The sequence below is a fragment of the Salmo salar genome, chromosome 21 (assembly GCF_965601325.2).
Source record: "Salmo salar chromosome 21, fSalSal1, whole genome shotgun sequence".
In the NCBI taxonomy this organism is placed as follows: domain Eukaryota; kingdom Metazoa; phylum Chordata; class Actinopteri; order Salmoniformes; family Salmonidae; genus Salmo; species Salmo salar.
In genome coordinates, this window is record NC_138311.1 from 42,161,612 (window position 1) to 42,186,925 (window position 25,314).

A 25,314-nucleotide genomic window follows, 5' to 3' on the forward strand; every position below is an offset into this window, starting at 1 on the left:
GGTTAAAAAAAGAGTGCACACTGCAAGTTATGCTTCCATGTGCTTAATTGACAATGTTTCGACCCTTAGGTCTTCATCATAGTTATAATAAAGTCACAATAGAAATCCTTAGTGTGTTATCAGTTTCTTCTGTGCTGTGTCTGAGTTACCTGGATCCGCTCAGGTACACCAGTGCTGTCCATGCGGCTGGCCACGTTGACTGTATTCCCCCAGATATCATACTGGGGCTTCCTGGCCCCGATCACCCCAGCCACCACTGGACCAATGTTCAGACCTGCACCGGTGGACAGGGATATAGTTCAGCATGTTTTTAACAATATATACAGTATGTTCAATATACATTTTTTATCGGTCAGCAGAGTTTTTCCTGGTGCGGTGACATTTTTTCCATGACTTATTATAGATTTTGTGAGGCACTACTGCTTAAGGATATCGTTCTTCTCATGAATTCACATCAAAATGAACAAGGCAACAAAATGATCTTTCCCATAGGCAGCTTTACCGATCTTCATCTTGAAGTTATTGAAGGAGTGTTCGTTGATGTACTTCATCTGATCCATGAGTCTCATGGCGTAGTCTGCCAGGGCTCTGATGTGTGAGCGGCCTTCTTTGTCGTAGGTAGAGTCGTTGAGGCCAGAAGCTGCCATGTAGGTACTGCCAATGGTCTTTATCTTCTCCAGCTGGCGGAACTGGTCCTCACTGATGATCTGGGGGGAGAGGAGGACAATAGAGAAGTGAGAGAAAGACATTTACTAGTTAGTTTACTTGGGTTAATAGCATTGAGATTGTTAGCTCTATTTCAACATAACAGGGTCCAATAATAGTCTCTATTACCAATACTGTAGTTATATTAGGAGTAATGTGGCAGAAAATATGGTCAGCGTAAACACACACACACACACACAGAGAGAGAGCGATAAAGGCCCCTCTCACCTTGTCAAATTCAGTGATTAATCTCAATGAGCAGGTGGACACTCCCTCTCTTCATCTCTCTCCCCCATCCTCACAACTCTAACTCTACTCCCCCATCCCTCTCTCCTCAACCCCCATCAACACAACTCTTACTCTACTCCTCATCCTCATACCTCTATCCTCCTCCCCATCCTCATACCTCTATCCTCCTCCCCATCCTCATACCTCTATCCTCCTCCCCATCCTCATACCTCTCTCCTCCTCCCCATCCTCATACCTCTCTCCTCCTTCCCCATCCCCCTCTCCTCCCATTCTCATTTCTCTCTCCTTCCCCCATCCTCATACCGCTCTCTCCCCACTCCCTTCTCACCTCGTCAAAGTCTGCAATGATCTCGTTGAGCAGCCTGAGACACTCCACTCCCTCGTTGTTGGCCTCCAGCTCTATGTAGAACTCAGAGAAGTTGGAGATGGAGGCGAACATGACGGCCACACACTCACAGGACTGGTAGTAGAGCTCGTCGTTCCGACGCTCTCGCGCCAGGAAGTGAGCAGCCACATCTTTGGGGAGGATGTTGTGGAGGAGGCGACGGTTGTAAGCCTGTAGCTCCTCCATCTCCTCCTTTTCTTCTGTGGCCTGGGGAAGGGAGAGAGGGAGAGAGGGAGAGGGTCAAGGAGGTATCAATGACCTTGGATGGCACACATCCCCCCCCCCCCACACACACACACACACACACACACACACACACACACACACACACACACACACACACACCCTACCTGTAGTTTCCAGAGAAAGTCGAGTCTGGCTGTGGACTCCACCTGCTGGGCGTGTAGATACAAAGCCAGGACGAAGACAGTGATGACCACGGGAGTCATGATCTTCAGAGGGACCTTAGAGTCCATCACACAGCTGGACAGATACCAAAGATCAACTACAGACCTGAGGCCACCGCACTCTTTAATCTATGTTATTCAATAACGCTAGATACTACATACCATTACTAAACAATATACAAGGTCACAACACTGTTTATCAATGTTATCTAACTACCTGAGGCATATGAAGTGCCAGGAAGATCTATAGGATGCATTGAAGCTACAGTATATTGGATACAATTGATCTCAATCAATTTGTGCGTTTCAATTTGTTTCCATTGGTTTAATAGTGTTAAGCTACATAAATCTCACCTTGTTCCATTTATGTGCTCACTGTGAAGAGAAAACAAAGAAAGAACATTTTAGGGAGAGAGGCAACTGAACCCTCCACTCCATCTGTAGACGGATAACCGTAGACAGCACAGGACCTGACCTGACCTATCCAACAGTCATCCATTACATTAAGTAAACGCACCACTAAACTCAGGACAGGTTTTAATTTAAGTCTGCTGCTTGTTGTGAATAAATAGCATGGGTTAGAGCAAAGCATCAGTCCACCCATCAATACCTTTCACCTCAATCTAACATTTATCTACTGGGCAATTTACACAAGCCAGAGTTGTTCTCGTCCATCATATCTAAAGCTAGGTGCACATCAGTAAACAAACATGAGACATCCCACATGTTACTGCTTCGCTCTGAAGAACATTAGCATAAAATACTATTGACTCATCGGTTATATTTTTTTCTTTCATGACTTTATGTTTTGTACCTTGCTGTACCTGCATGTTAATGGGTGTTCTAAACTACTCACATAGCATTGGCCATGACCAGCAGGTCTACGTTGTCGAACAGGTTGACCTCTGGCACCTCCATGATGAGGATGTAGAAGATCTCGATGAAGAGCATGAGTAAGAGTTTACCTATACTGCTGACCTGTAGGAAAACTGAGCTGGCCAGCAGGGTCAACAACACACAGGAAGAGAAGTACTACAGTGTGAGAGAGGGAGGTTGGAGAAAGAGAGAGAGAGAGAGAGAGGGTGGGTGGAAGAGGGACAGGGAGGGAGAGAAGGGGGAGGGGCGGGGGAGACATAGAAAGAGAGAGAGAGATGTCAAACATTTGCAAATGTTTTAGCATTACCATTGTGAAATGTATTGGCCACTTCTGGCATATAATCAGTACAGTGAGAGTGACTGCTCAAGCCTAGCTTCTTCTATTTATATTTTTGGTTATATTTTTATGTTTATTTTGGACACACACACACCTCAGGGAAGTTGCAGTTGGGTGAGGGGCTGCCACAGAAGCCGTCCAGTGAATCGAGGGTGTAGTTGAGGCTGCGTGCATGGCAGGCGTTCACACTGCTGCGACTGATGTTCAGTTCCCAGCTCAGACACTCCCTCAGGTCTCCAGTACTGCAGGTGAACTAGGGGGCAGAGGACAGAGGTCAAAGGGGGTTCACATAATTATGAATGAAAATTGGGTAGTGTTTAGTAGGCACAAAATGTCTGAACTTCTGTCCAATAATAAATACTTTTTGTTTTCCGTTGCAAAACATTCTGCTACGAAGTGCCCTAATGAACACAACCCTGGAGACTTTACATAGGATGACCACAGATGTCAGACACTCATTAATGTAAGCTTTGAGGGTTTACCCCTTCAAATGATCTGCGCAACCATTTGGAGTGGAGGCTCAGGGACTTACGATGTTGATGAAGGCAGAGAGAAAGACCAGGAGGATGGTGAAGACTCCCACCAGGGTGCTGTTGAGTCTGGACTGGACTATCATCTTGGATAGAGTCTGTAGAGGCACCGGGAAAAACTGTCCCCAGGGGAGGGGGGGGGGTATGGTTAGTAGGTCAGTCTCAAGTATTTTGGGTTACTAGAGAGCATTATGTTTGTATCCTACCGCCAACAATCCCAGCTATGACTATGGGTGCAATTTGACACATGCTGGTAGAAGTGATGCCTACCCCTTTCCCACAAAACCAGACTCCTTGCAATGCCAGGATCAAGCATGCAGCATTTTCGACATGTAAACAATGTGATTTGATTTGTTTCATAATGGTAGTCTAGACTGGTAGATCCACCAGTTAGGTTCCTTTTGAGTAGTGTGACTTGGTGAAGAAAAAAATGATCATGAAGAGCACATGTTCAACTTAATAAAAAATATGTGTTCCAATCTCAGGAAGTTAAATAAAAATGGCTGTGCCTATTAAGTGCCTATTAAGTGCCAAATAAAGTAACAATGTTGATGTAAAAAAAAAAAAATCCAAAAAGAGTAGAACCATCTCACCTCACTGGGATTTTTCTTTTAGATGTTCAATGTTTCTTTTGAAAAAGGTATTTAAAAATGAATAGTTTCACATATTAAAATGAGAGTTCCGTTCACGTAACAGGGTTGGTGTTCAAATGAAGGACAGTTTTTTTCTTTCTTAAAATGAATCACTAATCACATGAAAAATAATAATCTTCAGAAATGACTGTCAAAGCAACCAAATAACTAGGGCTTTACAATGATGGTGAAACTTGGAGAAATGTTTGGGGTTTAGTGGGTTAAAATCATAGACATCACAGAGGATGTACAGAGGGACATGTCAAAATGCTGAATTTTGGCACTTTAGTAAGTCTTTTCATTATTAAAAATCAGATTTATAGAATTTTTCATGTGGTCTATATAACAGGCTTTTAAAATGCAATATTGGTGCACAATTTCTCCTTAAAATATTAAAGGGATGCAAAACGCACTGATTTGGTGGATCGCATTTGACCTGGGGAGTTACAAAGAATCCTCTTTGGAATTCTCAACCCCTCCCTTTTCCAAAGCTTACAATGACAATATTCATCACAAATCCCTCAACTACAGAAGATCAAGTGCCTCTTCTTCTTCTTGTTTCCAATATGATTTTGGGGCCTATTTCATTCCCCCCAAGCCGGCCATCTCCCAATGAGGAGACAGCAGGAAATGAAATACCCAGAGGGCCCTCCAGGAACAACAACAACAGCTATAACATCATCAGATCGCTGCCGTAGATCACAAATGTCCACAACTGACAAACAGTAACACCACTAATGTGAGTTTACAACCATGTTAATCTTTCGCCCAATTACATGCCAGTTCCTTTCTTGATACCTCACTGAGCAGTCGGACTCTGTCTCTACAGGGGACTGCTGCTCTCAGGGCCGGAAAAATCAATACCATCCACCTCGCAAGTTTACCTGCTGTGTGTTCTACCCTGTCATGCTGTGAAACCAGACATGATATAGGGGCACCAGGTAGCCCAGAGGTTAAGAGTATGGGGCCAGTAAGTGAAAGGTCGCTGGTTTGAATCCCTGTGCCAACTAGGTGAAAAATATGTTGACGTGCTGTTGAGCAAGGCACTTGTCGGCGCCTGTCAGTCGCTCTGGATAAGAGCACCGACTATATTGTAAATGTATACTGCATAATACAACATTCCCAGACAGCCACAGAGACGCGTCAGGCTAAGGGATAGAGCTATGTGGGTATTGGATGGATGGCTGGATGGATGGATGGGCAGTGCTGTTGCCCATTGTGGTATGGACATTGACGTCATGGTATGCATAGGCTTCGGGAACACAAACACATTCCCTGGAAAACATAAGTACTCAAATCAAATCACATTTTATTGATCACTTACACATGGTTAGCAGATGTTATTGCGAGTGTAGCGAAATGCTTATGCTTCTAGATCCGACAGTGCAGCAGTATCTAACAGGTAATATCTAACAATTCCACAACTAAACCTAATGCACATAATCTAGTAAAGGAATGGGATGAGAATATATCAGTATAAAATACATGGATGAGCAGTGACAAAGCGGCTAAGATGCAATAGATAGTAAAGAATAGATAGTGAAGGATACAGTATACGTTATATACAGTTGAAGTCGGAAGTTTACATACACCTTAGCCAAATACATTTAAACTCAGTTTTTCACAAGTCCTGACATTTAATCCAAGTAAAAATTCTCTGTCTTAGGTCAGTTAGGATCACCACTTTATTTTAAGAATGTGAAATGTCAGAATAATAGTAGAGAGAATGATTTATTTCAGCTTTTATTTCTTTCACCACATTCCCAGTGGGTCAGAAGTTTACATACACTCAATCAGTATTTGGTAGCATTGCCTTTAAATTGTTTAACTTGGGTCAAATGTTTTGGGGAGCCTTCCACAAGCTTCCCACAATAAGTTGGGTGAATTTTGGCCCATTCCTCCTGACAGAGCTGGTGTAACTGAGTCAGGTTTGTAGGCCTCCTTGCTCGCACATGCTTTTTCAGTTCTGCCCACAAATGGTCTATAGGATTGAGGTCAGGGCTTAGTGTTGGCCACTCCAATACCTTGACTTTGTTGTTCTTAAGCCATTTTGCCACAACTTTGGAAATATGCTTGGGGTCATTGTCCATTTGGAAGACCCATTTGCGACCAAGTTTTAACTTCCTGACTGATGTCGTGAGATGTTGCTTCAATATATCCACATAATTGCCCTCCCTCATGATGCCATCTATTTTGTGAAGTGCACCAGTCCCTCCTGCAGCAAAGCACCCCCACAACATGATGCTGCCACCCCCATGCTTCATGGTTGGGATGGTGTTCTTCGGCTTGCAAGCATCCCCCTTTTTCCTCCAAACAGAACGATGGTCATTATGGCCAAACAGTTGTATTTTTGTTCATCAGACCAGAGGACATTTCTCAACGAAGTACAATCTTTGTCCCCATGTGCAGTTGCAAACCGAAGTCTGGCTTTTTTATGCCGGTTTTGAAGCAGTGGCTTCTTCCTTGCTGAGCGGCCTTTCAGGTTATGTCGATATAGGACTCGTTTTACTGTGGATATATATACTTTTGTACCTGTTTCCTCCAGCATCTTCACAAGGTCCTTTGCTGTTGTTCTGGGATTGATTTGCACTTTTCGCACTAAAGTACGTTCATCTCTAGGAGACAGAACGCGTCTCCTTCATAAGTGGTATGACGGCTGTGTGGTCCCATTGTGTTTATACTTGCATACTATTGTTTGTACAGATGAACGTGGTACCTTCAGGTGTTTGGAAAGGATGAACCAGACTTGTGGAGGTCTACAATTTTTTTTCTGAGGTCTTGGCTGATTTCTTTTGATTTTCCCATGATGTCAAGCAAAGAGGCACCGAGTTTGAAGGTAGGCCTTGAAATACATCCACAGGTATACCTCCAATTGTCTCAAATTATGTCAATTAACCTAACAGAAGCATCTAAAGCCATGACATAATTTTCTGGAATTTTCCAAGCTGTTTAAAGGCACAGTCAACTTAGTGTATGTAAACTTCTGACCCACTGGAATTGTGATACAGTGAATTATAAGTGAAATAATCTGTCTGTTAACAATTTTTGGAAAAATTACTTGTGACATGCACAAAGTAGATGTCCTAACCGACTTGCCCAAACTATAGTTTGTTAACAAGAAATTTATGGAGTGGTTGAAAAATGAGTTTTAATGACTCCAACCTAAGTGTATGTAAACTCCCAACTTCAACTGTACATATGAGATGAGTGATGCGAGATATGTAAACATTATTAAAGTGGCTAGTGATCCATTTATTAAAGTGGCCAATACTATCAAGTCTGTAGTCACGGCCGTCTCTGTCACGGCCCCTCCTCTGCAGTGCAGGGGCGGTTCCTCCTGCAGGCAGAGGAGGGTCATTAGTGATTGGAGCTGGCGTGATTGGAGCCACCTGGGGTCAGGGTATCCCAGCAGTCCTTGTCTCTCTAATTCTGTTTTCTCTCTCTCTCTCTCTCTCTCTCTCTCTCTCTCTCTCTCTCTCTCTCTCTCTCTCTCTCTCTCTCTCTCTCTCTCTCTCTCTCTCTCTCTCTCTCTCTCTCTCTCTCTCTCTCTCTCTCTCTCTCTCTCTCTCTCTCTCTCTCTCTCTCTCTCTCTCTCTCTCTCTCTCTCTCTCTCTCTCTCTCTCTCTCTCTCTCTCTCTCTCTCTCTCTCTCTCTCTCTCTCTCTCTCTCTCTCTCTCTCTCTCTCTCTCTCTCTCTCTCTCTCTCTCTCTGCTGCTGCTCCAGGTATGATCCTGTTTTGTAGGTTTATTTAGTTTCCATTCAGTCATGTTCACACAGATTCATGCACTTTACATACACCCTACATTATGACATTTCCACACCTCATTCCTTTTTCTTTGTTTAAAATTAATAGTTTTTTGTTTACAATAAAGAACCTTTTGATTGGCCTATACCTGTTGTTCATGTCCCCTCATTTTTGCCACAGGCTATGAGCCGGCCTGTGACAGTAGGCAGCCGCCTCTCTGTGCTAGTGGTGGCTGTTTAACAATCTTATGGCCTTGAGATAGAAGCTATTTTTCAATCTATCTGTCCCAGCTTTGATACACCTGTACTGACCTCGCCTTCTGGATGGAAGCGGGGTGAACAGGTAGTGGCTCGGGTGGTTATTGTCCTTGATGATCTTTTTTGCCTTCCTGTGACGGGTGTTGTAGGTGTCCTGGAGGGCAGGTAGGGCAGGTAGGGCAGGTAGTTTGCCCCCGGTGATGCGTTGGGCAGACGGCACCACCCTCTGGAGAGCCCTGCGGTTGTGGGTGGTGCAGTTGCCGTACCAGGTGGTGATTCAGCCCGACAGGATGCTCTCGATTGTGCATCTGTAAAAGTTTGTGAGTGTTCTTGGTGACAAGCCAAATTTCTTCAGCCTCCTGAGGTTGAAGAGGCGCTGTTGCGCCTTCTTCACCACACTGTCTGTGTGAGTGGACCATTTCAGTTTGTCGGTGATATGTACACCGAGGAACTTAAAACTTTCCAACTTCTCTACTACTGTCCCGTTGATGTGGATAGGGGGGTGTTCCCTTTGCTGTTTCCTGAAGTCCATGATCATCACTTTTGTTTTGCTGACATTGAGTGAGAGGTTATTTTCCTGACACCACACTCTGAGGGTCCTCACCTCCTCCCTGTAGACTGTCTCGTCATTGTTGGTAATCAAGCCTACCACTGTAGTGTCGTCTGCAAACTTGATGATTGAGTTGGAGGCGTGCATGGCCACGCAGTCGTGGGTGAACAGGGAGTACAGGAGAGGGCTTGTGGGGCCGCAGTGTTGAGGTACAGCGAAGTGGAGATGTTGTTTGCTACCTTCACCACCGGGGGGTGCCCCGTCAGGAAGTCCAGGACCCAGTTGCACTGGGCAGGTTCGAGACCCAGGGTCTCAAGCTTAATGATGAGCTTGGAGGGTACTATGGTGTGGAATGCTGAGCTATAGTCAATGAACAGCATTCTTACATAGGTATTCCTCTTATCCAGATGGGATAGAGCAGTGTACAGTGTGATGGCGATTGCATCGTCTGTGGATCTATTGGGACGGTAAGCAAATTGGAGTGGGTCTAGGGTGACGTAGGGTGGAGGTGATATGATCCTTGACTAGTCTCTCAAAGCACTTCATGATGACAGAAGTGAGTGCTACGGGGCGATAGTCATTTCGTTCAGTTACCTTAACTTTCCTGGGAACAGGAACAATGGTGGCCATCTTGAAGCATGTGGGGACAACAGACTGGGATAGGGATTGATTGAATATGTCCGTAAACACACCAACCAGCTGGTGTGCTCATGCTCTGAGGACGTGGCTAAGGATGCCGTCTGGGCCGGCATCTTTGCGAGGATTAACACGTTTAAATGTTTTACTCACGTCAGCCACGGAGAAGGAGAGCCCACAGTCTTTGGTAGTGGGCCGTGTTGGTGGCACGGTATTGTCCTCAAAGCGAGCAAAAAAGTTGTTTAATTTGTTTGGGAGCAAGACGTCGATGTCCGCGACGGGCCTGGTTTTCTTTTTGCAATGATTGCCTGTAGACTCTGCCACATACGTCTCGTGTTTGAGCTGTTGAATAGCAACTCCACTTTGTCTCTATACTGACGCTTTGCTTGTTTGATTTCCTTACAGAGGGAATAACTACACTGTTTTTTATTCGGCCATGTTTCCAGTCGCCTTGCCATGGTTAAATGTGGTGGTACGTACTTTCAGTTTTGCGAGAATGCTGCCATCAATCCACGGTTACTCACCCCAAAGCAGGAGTAGACTGCTGAGACAAACATGACAGCCACCAGGATGATCAGACAGGTGGTGTAGAACCCAATCATCAGAATGGAGCTGAGGAGAGAGAGAAGTAATACCAGTAAATATATCTTAGTGAGAGAAAAGGTTTGAGGAAGAGGGGATTAGTAAAAGGGAATGTTAAAGAAAATATTCATAAGGAGAAAGAAAGGGAGTGAGAGAAATATATGGGAAGGAGGGACACCCTTGAGGGGCATCCTTGAGAATGAACAAACAGCCAGCAGGCCCCCTGGTAGAGGAGAGGAACAGTGGTGACGGAACGTCTGGGCCTGTCTTGGACTGCCTGTCCTGGGTCCCCTGTCTCAGGTACCAGCCTCATCTAGGTCCTATTTGTCTCCTCAACTCATCCCCAAAGCCCTGCCCTCAGTCCCAAAGCCCTGCCCTCAGTCCCAAAGCCCTGTCCTCAGTCCCAAAGCCCTGTCCTCAGTCCCAAAGCCCTGCCCTCAGTCCCAAAGCCCTGCCCTCAGTCCCAAAGCCCTGCCCTCAGTCCCAAAGCCCTGTCCTCAGTCCCAAAGCCCTGTCCTCAGTCCCAAAGCCCTGTCCTCAGTCCCAAAGCCCTGCCCTCAGTCCCAAAGCCCTGCCCTCAGTCCCAAAGCCCTGCCCTCAGTCCCAAAGCCCTGCCCTCAGTCCCAAAGCCCTGCCCTCAGTCCCAAAGCCCTGTCCTCAGTCCCAAAGCCCTGTCCTCAGTCCAAAAAGAGCTAGGCCTCCAAGTTGTGAATCATATACAAAAAAAACATTCATTGTGATTTACTAGTAAATAAATTATTCAGCCCTATGGTACTATACTGTATGAATCAACTTGGAGCGATTCAGTACTTACTGTGGTACAATGACAATCTGGATGAAACAGATGAAGAGGAAGACGAGAGAGGCGCAGGCCACGTACGCTCCAAATCTGGAGTCCACTTGTTTGGAGTACTGAAGGACAAATAGAAATGGAAAAAATAAGAGCAGTAAGGTAACCAGAGGCTGGCTGACTGCTTCACATCTCACTTGAAACCCTTTAGTGCAGTCTACTGATGTGAGGACACAACAGCCTCACACTGTGAGAACAGCATGTTACTGGTTAGACAGCTGAACTGCCTTCCATCCATCTATCCATCCATCCATCCACCCACAAGCAGCCGTGTCTCTTGCTGAGCCTAAAGGATGTGCTCAGGAGATTAATAATGTGTGTGTGTGTGTGTGTGTGTGTGTGTGTGTGTGTGTGTGTGTGTGTGTGTGTGTGTGTGTGTGTGTGTGTGTGTGTGTGTGTGTGTGTGTGTGTGTGTGTGTGTGTGTGTGTGTGTGTGTGTGTGTGTGTGCACATGCATGCATGTGCATCTGGCATAGGTGCTCAGGAGGTGAATTACGAGATCTTTCAGATGACAGGTAATAGAGGAAACCCATGTCAGTGATTATCTCTCCCACAGAAGACCGTGCTGGGGGCTGACACACTGAGAGCGGGCTTTGGATCTGTTCTATGTAGCCACTATACAGCCCATTTACCCAGACTAGAGAGACTGACAGGGAGAGGGGAACGAGAGCAGGTTGTAAATGGGGCCTCTCTGCACCTTCTCTTTCTCTCTCTCTGCTTTCACCCTCTCTCTCCTTCCCTCTCACCTCTTCCTTCTCTTTTCTTTTATGTCTGCGTCGTTTTGATCGCTCTGTCTTTCACCCACTCCCTCCCTGCCTCTCCTTTCTCTCTCTGCTCTCACACCTTTTACCTCTCTCTCTCTCTCTCTCCTCTCTCTCTCTTCTCTCCTCTCTCTCTCCTCTCTCTCGCTCTCTCAGCTTTGATTGACATGCCCTGGATATGTCACACCAGTGAGGGGTGTAGCTATTTGTGGTAGAATTGCTTGTCTTGATAAGGGCCCTGATTTTTTTGTACTCACCATGACACCTGACAGGGAAAAATCCCTTAGTAATTGACTAACACTAAAACATTTTCCTGGTCAGACCATGTCGTTAGGGAAAACTCATGACCCTCCTGAGTTTGACAATCAATCCTGACAGAAATTAATACAGTGCTCACTCGTTTGACATTTCCACTGCTAAAGATCTATCCAGAAGATTCACACAGGGCCTTAGTCCGATTATGTGGATTCATTTCCCTGGAGGAGGACGTCACTACCTTCTTCTCCAGGTCTGGTTCTCTGAAGGTCAGCAGGAACTTCTTGACGTGCTCGGAGCGTAGCCGGTCGATACTCCTGGCGTCGATGGCTCTCCCTAGGAACTCGTCCACCTCGTCCTCTGGGTTCAGGTTTTCCTGCGTGTTTCTGAAAATGAAATGTCTAGATAACACAAGACGAGGAGACACTTTTTTGTTTTCCGTTTCAGGCCGTCACAAGAGGTCCTTCAGCTCTACGTCTCTACAGACTAGCCCACCACAAGCCCCTAACTCACCACCGCACCACAGAACTGCATCACCGTAACAAACAACGTGATTGAGATCATCAAACCACTGTCATTATGTTTGTTTGATTGGTATAATCGGTCGTTGAATCAGCACTGCATTGTTTGAATGCATTGATTAGAGGCAATCTGGCCTATTGTCAGTGGATCAGTGGACAAGATCAAACCGGGTGATTCAAATGTTTTATGAATCACAGACAGCATAAGTTACAGTGAGTATGGAAGACACTGAAGTCACTGACACTCATGGGTATGGATGTCCTAAAGTGACTGTCACGATGAAACAAATCCCATTGAAGAACATTGATCTGTCTGTAGCACGTAGGGCAACGCATGGGGACAATCAAATCAAATCTTATTTGTTACATGCTTTGTAAACAACAGAAGCACATAGAATCACATAAAGGAGCTTGAAATTGAGATATATTCAGGGTGAGAATACAAACTGCGTTTGTGACATATGCATGGATATGCAAATGGGCCATCCCCTTGAGTGACAACTGGATCAGCTAATCACATCTCCAGGATGCCCTCCTCACCCGGTGAAAAATGACAATTTGTCGAGTTGGATGTTCTGGTTGTGTTTTTGATGGCTATTATGTGTATTATAGCAACAGTAGTTTATTTCTCTGACTTCCACATACCTATACAGATAAGTCAAAATATATATGGCTGTGACACTGCTATTTTGTCTTTAGAAAGCCTGAAAACATGACCTGCAGCAGAAGGTTGCCCAACACCTTGACTGACAGGCGGGAGATGGGGGTCTCTACTCACTTGTCCTTGGGGTCTTCAAATCCCTGGAAGACAGAAGAAAAGAGCAGAATAGAGGCACTGTTATCTGACTGGAAAATGACTGAATTTCAGGAACAGCTACAAACGGAGAAACGTAAGTGGGGCTAGAGTTTTTCGAAGAGAAAGAGGTAGAATCCATTCACACAGCCAGGTGTTGGCTGAAAATGGAAGTTGCTTCAACCAGCAAGAGACTGACACCTCTTTCAGCATCCTCTCTGTCCAAACTCCCGGTACAAGATGATGAAAAACAACAACAAAGGATTGTGTCCCAAATGACACCCTATTCCCTTCCTACATAGTGTATTACTTTTGACCAGGGCCCATAAAGCTCTAGTCAAAATTGGTGCATTATATAGGGAATAGGGTGCCATTTGGGAGGCACACAAAGTTGAGAACAACAGCTAGCCAGGCAGGCATCTTCCTAGGAAGATGAGTCAATAGTGGTTTTAGAGAAGACTGTCTTATTAACAACTGAAGAGTTTCTGAAGAGTTTCGACATCTACTGTATCACGGACCTGCAGGGACCTCTACTGGATGAAGATAGCAACAACAGCAGGAGATAAAATGTGCTGTACAGGTCCAAGAAACATTAACACGTCTCCAGTATATAGTCGTCCTTTTTTCAAATCTAGGTATACTCCTACATTTTCCTAATTGTGAACAAAGCTGAAAATACCCTGGGACCCTTATTATTTTGGACATGGCTTTCCAACAGAATTTCTGAATAACTTCTAATAACATAAGCAATTCCACTGCCCTCTACAAACAGAGAGGTGGAACATCCCCAAATACCAGCATTCTTTCTTTTATATGGAATAGGAGAACAGGGATTAATGACAGAGTAGGAATGTACGACAGAAACACAGTGGACAGCAAGTCATAAGTCATCTCCACTCCGCTGCCTGCCCTGCAGTGCTGGGAGGTTGGAGGACAGGGGCTAGTGTGGGAACTACTATCACTGTGACTCCCTTTCCCCTCACACAGACCCATTCTCTTTACCTCATGCCCTCTGTCTCGCTCCCTCGCTCCTTGCTCCCTCTATCTCCACTCTTTCTCTACCTCTGCTGCTGTGTGATTTAGGAGCAGGGGGAGGAGAAGAGAGAGAGAGGAGCAGAGAGAGAGATACCAAAACAGAGCAACAGAGACATACAGAGACAGAGAGAGAGAGACGTAGACAAACAGAGACAGAAACAGAGAGACAGAGACAGAGAGAGACAGAGAGAAACAGAGAGACAGAGAGAGACAGAGAGAGACAGAGAGAGAGAGACAGAGAGAGAGAGACAGAGAGAGACAGAGGTTGTTATGGGATATTATGTGTGGATGGATTAAATTGTTTGTTTTTTAATCAATTTTAGAATAAGGCTGTAACGTAACAAAATGTGGAAAAAGTCAAGGGGTCTGAATACTTTCCCGAAGGCACTGTACATCCAACGGCGTAGTGTATAAATCTGTCAGAGAGAGACTGTCACAGCTGTCTGACTATGAACTATGGTAACATTTTATTGTTTTATATCTGTAAAATATTGCCTCATCCATTCCCTTGTTACTACCTTTGTTGTCCAAGGATCAACGTTTACAACGAAAAAATTGTTGCAGCTGGAAAATAATTGACATAAATAATTATCAGACACAAATCTGCACACCAAAAACGTTGGGGTTTAGACAATAGTACAATAGTAATAGACAATAGTATGTAGGTGCTATGATTGGAAGCAGATTCAGCTCATTATCGTATTGACATAGAGTCGTTGAGTTAATATTAGTAGAGGAGGGGAGAGGGGAGGAGAGGAAATGAGAGAAGAGCAGGGGAGAGGGGAGGAGAGGAAATGAGAGAAGAGCAGGGGAGAGGGGAGGAGAGGAAATGAGAGAAGAGCAGGGGAGAGGGGAGGACAGCAGGTGAGAGGGGAGGAGAGGAAATGAGAGAAGAGCAGGGGAGAGGGGAGGAGAGGAAATGAGAGAAGAGCAGGGGAGAGGGGAGGAGAGGAAATGAGAGAAGAGCAGGGGAGAGGGGAGGACAGCAGGTGAGAGGGGAGGAGAGGAAATGAGAGAAGAGCAGGGGAGAGGGGAGGAGAGGAAATGAGAGAAGAGCAGGGGAGAGGGGAGGAGAGGAAATGAGAGAAGAGCAGGGGAGAGGGGAGGAGAGGAAATGAGAGAAGAGCAGGGGAGAGGGGAGGAGAGGAAATGAGAGAAGAGCAGGGGAGAGGGGAGGAGAGGAGATGAGAGAAGAGCAGGTGAGAGGGGAGGAGAGGAAATGAGAGAAGAGCAGGGGAGAGGGGAGGAGAGGAAATGAGAGAAGAGCAGGGGAGAGGGGAGGAGAGGAGAGGTAAACAACAACAGAGTGGTCTGGTAGTGAGTTACCATAGCAGCATTGATTTAGCTCAGTGGGAGGCCTGGGGGAACAGAAAGAGGAAACTCAATATGGTCACACTATTCTGTCAACGTGTGTGTGTGTGTGTGTGTGTGTGTGTGTGTGTGTGTGTGTGTGTGTGTGTGTGTGTGTGTGTGTGTGTGTGTGTGTGTGTGTGTGTGTGTGTGTGTGTGTGTGTGTGTGTGTGTGTGTGTGTGTGTGTGTGGTGGGGTCTTTTTTGTGTAAAAGATTCTCTTTGGAATTCTGAGTGATGATATTCTGCTACAGATGGGACCTTACTGACTGAATGTTTGGGCATTTGTTCATCCCTGTTGCCCACGTATTGTGACAGAGTGAGTGGTCCTCGAGAGACTGGCTGAATAGGTAAACCATGGTGTGGAGGGCCACTGCTTGCTGCCCGCCTGCCACCCCCTCTACCCTTGAAACTATACAGCTTTCTGGGCATTCATTAAACTTGCAGGGTTTCCCAAACTCAGTCCTGCCTGTTTTTGTCCTAGCGCTACACAGCTCATTGACATAACCAACACATCATCAAATGTATTATTTGAATCAGTTGTGTAGTGCCAGGACTGGGTTTGGGAAAGCCTGCACTACAACATGCTAATTATTTCCATCGTCGTCTCAGAACATTGAAGAGAAACGTGGATATAAGGAATAAATGTGTTACTGTCAATGTTGATAGTTCTAGATTTTTTTTGTGGGGGGATCAAAGAATCTGTTAAATGACTATTTATTATTATATTATTATATTATTATATGCCCCTGTGGTAGTTTTGCTCTGAGGTCAGAGGGTATTTCACCATTCTGTTTTATATCAGACTTCATCCCACTGATGTCTACACAGACAGGAAGCACTCTCTCTCTCTCAGCCACCGGGTCAGGGACATACACAGTGCACAAAAGATTAAGAACACCTGCCCTTCCCATGACATAGACTGACCAGGTGAAAGCTATGATCCCTTATTGATGTCACTTGTTAAATCCACTTCAATTAGTGTAGATGAAGGGGAGGAGACATGTTAAAGAAGGCTTTTAAAGCTTTGAGATAATTGAGACATGGATTGTGTATATATGCCATTCGGAGGGTGAATGGGCAAGACAAAATACTCAAGTGCCTTTGAACAGGGTATGGTAGTAGGCACAGGCGCAGTGCTTTGTGTCAAGAACTGCAACATTTCCCATGTGTATCAAGAATTGTCCACCACTAAATGACATCCAGCCAACTTGACACAACTGTGGGAAGAATTGTAGTCAACATGGGCCATCATCCCTGTGGAACGCCTTCGACACTTTGTAGAGTCCATGCCCCGACGAATTGAGGCTGTTCTGAGGGGGGGGGGGGGGATTCTGTCCCCAAGTATTCCAATGTATAAATAATGTGATCGTATCCCATTGTAAGAAATTATACTTTTTTTGTCAAATACTATATCTGGGGCAACAGGTATAGCATCGAGGTTAGAGCGTTGGGCCAGTAACCGAAAGGTGAAAACCTGTCGCTGTGCCCTCGAGCAAGGCACTTAACCCAAATTGCTCCAGGGGTGCTGGACAATGGTGACCCTAGCCGTGATCCCACTCCCTGCGGGTGTCTCAGGGGGATTTGTGATATGCAAAAACACATTTGCATTAAAGTGTGTAACAGGAAAAATATAAGCACCCTCCAAATGATTATTATCTATTCGTGATTCTTGCGGTCAATTTGCAGTGTGCAAATTATTTATAACTATCTTCTGGCCCCTGACTATCCACTCATGGAAAAATCGGCCCGCGACACACGCGATAACATGACCGTCACACATCCTTGGCTTTCTATAGTCCCTGGTTAACACACACAAACACACAACAACAACAACCTGGCCCTGCTGTGAAGGACAGAGCGGAGAAGAGTAAATATAGAGTATTCCTGAATTGGGGTGAGGGCAGCATGTTATCCCACCATCCTCTTCATCTCCTTAGAGATCTGGTTTCCTCCCATGTGGTTGTAGAAGGGCCGGTCGGTCCAGGGGCCCATGTTGTGGGTGACAGAGTTGGCGCGCTGACGGTTCATCTTGGCTATCATCGCCTTCTCGTCTTTCTGCAAGGCAAGGGAGACAGACTAATATACTTAGGGATGGTAATGGAAAAGGTCACTCTGGGAAGTAGGAAGGAAGCTACCAATATAAAATGCTTTATTATTTAACCATGAAAGGCGCATGTTTAAATGTTAAAATGGTTTTACTGACTACCGGTACCCAGCTCCCCCAGCTTGTTCATCGTTTCTACCCATGACACAGACTGACAGATACAGTATATTGTATTTCTAGAAGTTGAATTACATGCATGCTCACGATCACTAAATCTACTGTAAATCAATTACATGTTTTTCAACGTTTCTTCTACAATTAAATATGGTTAAAGGTCTGGGATGAGTGTAGTGATTCAACCAGAACGGGAAAGGTAGAGAACTCTAAAGCCTGCGTCTTTAATGGCACCCTATTCCCTATAGTGCACTAGGTCTCTGGTCAACTGTATTGTACTCTATAGGGAATAGGGTCTCATTTGGGACGCACACTGAAATGTATCACTAATGTAACAGCGATCATGAGAAACAACCCATTCCCAGTTCACTGATAGGTTAGAATGGAGTATATAGCAATATGATACATCATGTGAAAACACACATGATATGTTAGCTGGAGTCAAAACTTGTGATATCGCCACAGGACTGATATGACACACACACACACACAAACACACACACACACAGCTTTATTTATGTTAGAGTCTATGTGACTATGTTACTCTATGTTAATTTGTGTTACTCTATGTTAATTTGTGTCACTCTATGTTACTCTATGTTACTCTGTTTTACTCTGTGTTACTCTGTGTTACTATGTGTTATTCTGCGGTACTATATGTTACTCTGTGGTATTCTGTGGTACTCTGAGTTACTCTGTTACTCTGTGTTATTCTGTGTTACTCTGTTACTCTGAGTTACTCTGTGTTACTCTATCGTACTCTATGTTACTCTGTGTTACTCTGTGTTACTATATCTTACTATGTTACTCTGTGTTACTCTGTGTTACTCTATGTTACTCTGTTACTCTGTGTTATTCTGTGTTACTCTGTGCTGCTCTATGTTACTCTGCTACTCTATGTTACTCTGTGTTAGTCTGTTTCTCTGAGTTTCTCTGAGTTTCTCTGAGTTTCTCTGAGTTGCTCTGAGTTACTCTGTGTTATTCTGTGTTATTCTGTGTTATTCTGTGTTGCTCTGTGTTGCTCTGTGCTACTCTGTTAATCTATGTTACTCTGAGTTACTCTGTTACTCTGTGCTACTCTGTGTTACTATGCATTACTCTATGTTACTCTGAGTTACTCTGTTACTCTGTGCTACTCTGTGTTACTATGCGTTACTCTGAGTTACTCTGTTACTCTGTGTTACTCTGTTACTCCGAGTTACTCCGGGTTACTCTGGGTTACTCTATGTTACTCTGTTAATCTATGCTCATGTTACTTTATCTTACTCTGTTACTTTGTTACTCAATTTTACTCTGTTACTCTATGCTACTGTTACTCTCTTATCTTACTCTCTTATCCTTTTCTACCCTTTTCTCCCCCCCACACCACCACACACACACACACACACACACACACACACACACACACACACACACACACACACACACACACACACACACACACACACACACACACACCCTTTTCTGGCTGCAGCCCACGATGAGGTAAGTTTCTATGTTGTGTTTCTTCAGATAGACGTTCCTCGCTCCTCCTGATCCTGGCTCTACCTCATAGTCTCCACTCAGGTAGTTCAGAGTGGCCTTGGTGATGTGGATCCGCCTGGCACAGTAACACACCAATGACTTACTGGGCACAATGGACAGGGATTGACAGTATTCATTTATTTCATGTTTATACCATAACAAATTATGATGTAATATTGTCATATTCATAATGTAGTGTAAATCTTTGTTCCCCATTTGACTTTTACAAGTTGTTCATCTGTCAAATACAGCAAGACAATGTAAAGTCAGATGAATGAATGGGTACAGTATAGTATGTTGCACTGTGAACTGTGTATTCACTGAGACTAGGGTTAAGTTCCAAAATAAGAACGAATGCTCAATACATAGCTTCATTCTATGTGGTACTCTAAGTAGTATGCTAATGTATAATGGAACACAGCCTAGTAGTGTCATTGGGTGAGTGACTGTGTACTGGTTTGATGTTATTGGCTGGACGTACCCTGCCGCACCCCCGGCCTCCATGTGATTGGCTAACGTGACATCGTTGGACCACACATCAAACTGCCACTTCCTGAGTCCCAGCACCCCACAGTGGACCCTGCCGCTATGGATTCCCACACGCATGTTCACGTTGACCCCCGTCACCTCTCTCACCAGCCTGGAACACAGACAGAAACAGTCAGAAACAACTGATTGACAGATTGACCACATCATCAAGCAATAGAAGGGAGTAAGAGGAAATAGGGAGTAAAATGAGAGACAAATTAGACACGCATGAGTAACAGTAATGCTTCCACAACTATAGCAAACTGAATCCACAGGAAGTTCTCCTTCCTTGCAGTGAGGCTCCAGTATGTGTGACCTATCTCTTGCTAATACCTGACTGACTGACTGACTGATCACTTGACTGACCGACTAACTGACTGACCACTTGACTGACCAACTGACCGACCGACCTTCTGATCAGTCAAGTGGTCGGTCAGTCAAGTGGTCGGTCAGACGGTCAGTCAAGTGACCGGCCGACTGACTGACTGACCACTTGACTGACTGACCGACCGACCGACCGACCACTTGACTGACCGACTGACTGACCGACTGACTGACTGACCGACTGACTGACCGACTGACTGACCAACCACTGCTGACTGACTGACTGACTGACCAACCACTTGACTGACTGACCGACTGACTGACCGACCACTTGACTGACTGACTGACTGACCAACCACTTGACTGACTGACCGACTGACTGACCGACCACTTGACTGACTGACTGACTGACCAACCACTTGACTGACTGACTGACTGACCAACCACTTGACTGACTGACCGACTGACTGACCGACCACTTGACTGACTGACTGACTGACCAACCACTTGACTGACCGACTGACTGACCAACTGACTGACTGACTGACTGACTGACCGACTGACTGACCGACCACTTGACTGACTGACTGGCCGACTGACTTACCGACTTACTGACCGACTGACTGACCGACTGACTTACCGACTGACTTACTGACCGACCGACTCACTGACTGACTGCCGACTGACTGACTGACCACTTGACTGACCAACTGACTGACCAACTGACTGACCGACTGACTTACCGACTGACTTACTGACCGACCGACTCACTGACTGACTGACCGACTGACTGACTGACCACTTGACTGACCACTTGACTGACCAACTGACTGACCGACTGACTTACCGACTGACTTACCGACTGACTTACTGACCGACCGACTCACTGACTGACTGACCGACTGACTGACCGACCACTTGACTGACCGACTGACTGACCGACTGACTGACTGACCAACTGATCGACTGACCGACCGACTGACCACAGGGCAGAGCAGACAGAGGACAGGAACACAGTGTCTGTCTGGCCCCGCCCATCCTTTATAATGACTCACCTCCTCTTACAGGAGTCAGAGAGAGAGAGAGAGTAGGGCAATGCATTTGTGTGGTCTTTCTTTATTAGATATGGCCGGTGGCATACTGTAATCATCCAAACCTCATTATGACGTCAGAACTAATGTTCTAAGGCAGGGCCACCTCAGAGCAGTCGTTGACTCAACCTCTGCAGACACAAATTAGGCTAAGTGCCTCTTCACGGGGATAGAATAAACTTGATTTGATCTTGCCAACTGTTTGGTTTCTCAGTACTGGAAGTAAAGTAGAGTACAATGGAACTAATCCTCTCTAGACAAGCGTGTTTTACTGTGAGCTGTGCTGGACAGAGCCAGACCAGACAAGGTCTGTTGTTTTCCTTGACATATACTTTTATATAATATAGACAGTTTACAGTGCTTTCAGAAAATATTCACACCCGTTGACTTTTCCACATTTTGTTGTGTTACAGTCTGAATTTAAAATGGATTAAATTGAGATTTTGTGTCATTGGCCTGGAATTGTGTTTAGAATGTTTTTCAACAAATGTTAATAAAAAATTCAAAGCTGAAAAGTCAATAAGTATTAGTATTCAATCCTTTTGTTATGGAAAGCCTAAATAAGTGCAGGAGTAAATATTTGCTTAAACAGTCACATAATAAGTTGCATGGACTCATTCTGTGTGCAATAACATTGTCTAACAGATTTCTTTATGACTACCTCATCTCTGTACCCCATACATACAATTATCTGTAAGATCCTTCAGTCACAAAGCCCAGGGAGGTTTGCAATGCCTTGCAAAGAAAGGCACCTATTGGTAGATGGGTAAAAAAAAAGAAAGCTGAAATGTAATATCCCTTTGAGCATGGTGAAGTTATTAATTACATTTTGGATGGTGTCACTACAAAGATACAGGCGTCCTTCCTAACTCAGTTGCCAGAGAGGAAGAAAAACGCTCAGATTTCACCATGAGGCCAATGATGACTTTAAACAGTTACAGATTTTAATAGCTGTAATAGGACAAAACTGAGGATGGATCAACAACATTGTAGTTACTCCACAATACTAACCTAATGACAAAGTGAAAAGAAGAACCATCAAACAGGCAAAGCATCAATACAGGACTAAGATTGAATCCTACTACATCGTCGGATGTGGCAGGGCTTGCAAATTATTACGGACTACAAAGGGAAGCCCAGCCGTGAGCTGCCTAGTGACGCGAGTATCCAGACGAGCTAAATGCCTTTATGCTCGCTTCAAGGCAAGCAACACTGAAGCATACATGAGAGCACCAGCTGTTCCAGACGACTGTGTGATCATGCTCTCCATAGCCGATGTGAGCAAGACCTTTAAACAAGTCAACATTCACAAGGCCACGGGTCCAGACGGATTACCAGGAAGTGTACTCAGACCATGCATGTATGAACTGGCAAGTGTCTTCACTGTCATTTTCAACCTCTCCTTGACTGAGTCTGTAATACCTACATAACACCTGTTCCCAAGAAAGTGAAGGTAACCTGCCAAATGACTACCGCCCCGTAGCACTCACGTCGGTAGCCATAAAGTGGTGTATATAGGTCCTGGATGGCAGGAAGCTTGGCCCCAGTGATGTACTGGGCCGTATGCACTACCCTCTGTAGTGCCTTACAGTCAAAGACTAGTCACCCAAGACAAAGACTGTTCTTTCTGCTACCGCACAGCAAGCGGTACCGGGGAAAGCGATACCAAAAGTTTTCTTAACAGCTTCTACTCCCAAGCCATAAGACTGCTGAACAATGAATCAAATAGCCACCCAAACTATTTACATTGAAACACTCCCCTTTTGTTTTTACACTGCTGCTTCTCGCTGTTTATTATCTATGCATAGTCACTTTACCCCCTACCTATATGTACAAATTACCTCATCTAACCTGTACCCCCGCACATTGACTCGGTACTAGTACCCCTGTCTATAGACTCATTATTGTTATTATTATTAATAAATATATATTTTTTTACTTTAGTCAATTTAGTAAATATTTTCTTAACTCCATTTCTTGAACTGCATTGTTGGTTAAGGGCTTGTTAGTAAGCATTTCATGGTAAGGTCTACACCTGTTGTATTCGGCTCATGTGAGAAATAACATTTGATTTGATTTGATTTGAAATCCAACACAATAGATCACTGAGTACCACTTTACATTTTTTCAAGCATGGTGGTGGCTGCATCATGTTATGAGTATGCTTGTCATCAGCAAGGACTAGGGAGTTTTTTTAGGATAAAAATAAATGGAATAGAGCTAAGCACAGGCAAAATCCTAGAGGAAAACCTGGTTCAGTCTGCTTTCCAACAGACACTGGGAGACAAACTGACCTTTCAGCAGGACAATTGGATACTTATGTAAACGTAAATATTTTCATTTTGTTATTATGGGGTATTGTTTGTGGATGGGTTTGAAAAAATATCTATTTAATCCATGTTGAACTCAGGTTGTAACACAACAAAATGTGGAATAAGTCAAGGGGCATGAATACTTTCTGAAGGCACTGTATGTGGCCATGTCATACTCACGAGATGGCCTCGATCATGTCCACCCCCATCTCCACACAGCAGGATGCGTGGTCGGCCCGAGCCTCTGGCAGTCCAGACACACAGTAGTAGCAGTCTCCCAGGATCTTAATACGCAGACAGTGGTTTTCCTATTGACACACAGACAGCATACCTTTCATTATCTATTTCTATTAAAAATCCGATTTTCCCTAACCCCTAACACTAAACCTAACCCTTACCCTAACCCCTAACCCTAACCTTAACTGCTACCCTAATAAACCTAACCCCTAAGCCCAAAATAGCCATTGTCCTTGTGGGGTCCCCATGACCCCAAGAGGGAGAATTGTCCTTGTTTTGCTATCCTTGTGGGGATTTTGGGGGATTTCAGGTCCCCACGAGGATAGTAATACAAGTCCACGTATTGGACACACAGACACACATGTATGCATGCACACACACGTACACAGAATGTGTTAGTGTGTTAATCGCATTTCCTTAATACAGTAGAGGGTTTTACATACCATGATTACAATAAGGTTGTTTCTTGCCAGCTTATTGAAATGCACTTTGTATTGTCTCTCTGGATAAAAGCTTCATGACTAAAATGTCAATGTAAAATGTAAAATAATTCCTTAGCATTTAAAACCTGACAAATATACTGTATCTAGGCTATAGAATGCTGGCTTCACATTTTACCAACACTTAGGATAAAACTGAAGATCTGCCATGTATGTAGTATGATACATACAGAGCATTGTTACCCATATATAATGTACTGTCACTTATGAATAAATACCAAGTCTAAATACCATATCCCTCATGCCACAGATATTTTAAGGGTTTGGACTTTCACATCGGTTAGTGTTGAATGACATCGGAAACAAATTGTTCCCAGTGTGAACGTCAAGGTCTGGAAGCATATTCAAGGAATTACTGTTCTTCCTTTTCTCAGAATTGGTACTGCAAAAAGCCCTCTTTATACAGTATGTTATAAATAGTTTTATAAAACAATTTAATATTTTTTTAATACAATTTCCCTGCAGTGTAAAAGGCTTCTTAATAACTATGTGCCATAATGTCCCTCCTTCTCACTGTAAACAACAGGGCTTTGTGAGGAGAAAGTTCTACGGCACTCCATTATCGTTGTTTTACACACTAAAAACAGATGCTTCTATATAGTGCCAAATGAGGGTTCTTTGGCTTGAAACCAAAGCGGAACCCTTTTTGATGGTTCTACAAAGAGCCATACTCATAAGGTTCTAAATAGAACCAGTATGGTGCTATAAAGAACCCTTTCCTAAGGTTCTATAAAGAACCATTAAAAAAAGCTTCTATAAAACACCAAAATTCTGCTATGGTTACAACCCTTTTTGGGGCTACATAGAACCCTTTTTTATGGTTCTTTATAAAGCCTTTATAAAGAGTGGTTCTATAAAGAACCTTTCTCAATCTCAAAGATTCTTTGTAGAACCATACAGGGTTTTTATTCAGATTTTATTATTGTTTCACAAGTTGAATCAGGTATGCTAGCTCTGCAACAGCTGGGAGTCCCTGAGGAGAGAATGAGAACTACTGACTTAGTCAATCATTCTCAATTGACACAAGGCCAAATGTGAGTCTTTCACAAGACACAAGACACCATCACTGGTCATTGTCATATATAACATGTATTGGCATACCACAACATATTAGATCAACTG

General features: G+C 44.3%; 1 protein-coding gene across 1 annotated transcript in view; it reads right to left on the minus strand.

The window, feature by feature from the left end:
* The window catches only part of LOC106582348 (adenylate cyclase type 5), a 128,117-nt gene that overhangs the window by 1,901 nt on the left and 100,902 nt on the right, over positions 1-25,314 (minus strand). The window contains exons 5-20 of the mRNA XM_014165372.3: positions 23,636-23,763; positions 19,682-19,840; positions 19,135-19,276; positions 17,376-17,513; positions 13,057-13,079; positions 11,999-12,143; positions 10,706-10,803; positions 9,834-9,921; positions 3,492-3,608; positions 3,054-3,212; positions 2,603-2,778; positions 2,101-2,121; positions 1,690-1,822; positions 1,283-1,546; positions 503-707; positions 150-274 (exon numbers count right to left, since the gene is read on the minus strand). Coding sequence (XP_014020847.1) covers positions 150-274; positions 503-707; positions 1,283-1,546; positions 1,690-1,822; positions 2,101-2,121; positions 2,603-2,778; positions 3,054-3,212; positions 3,492-3,608; positions 9,834-9,921; positions 10,706-10,803; positions 11,999-12,143; positions 13,057-13,079; positions 17,376-17,513; positions 19,135-19,276; positions 19,682-19,840; positions 23,636-23,763 — 2,121 coding nt within the window. The remainder of the gene's footprint in view (positions 1-149; positions 275-502; positions 708-1,282; positions 1,547-1,689; positions 1,823-2,100; positions 2,122-2,602; positions 2,779-3,053; positions 3,213-3,491; positions 3,609-9,833; positions 9,922-10,705; positions 10,804-11,998; positions 12,144-13,056; positions 13,080-17,375; positions 17,514-19,134; positions 19,277-19,681; positions 19,841-23,635; positions 23,764-25,314) is intronic.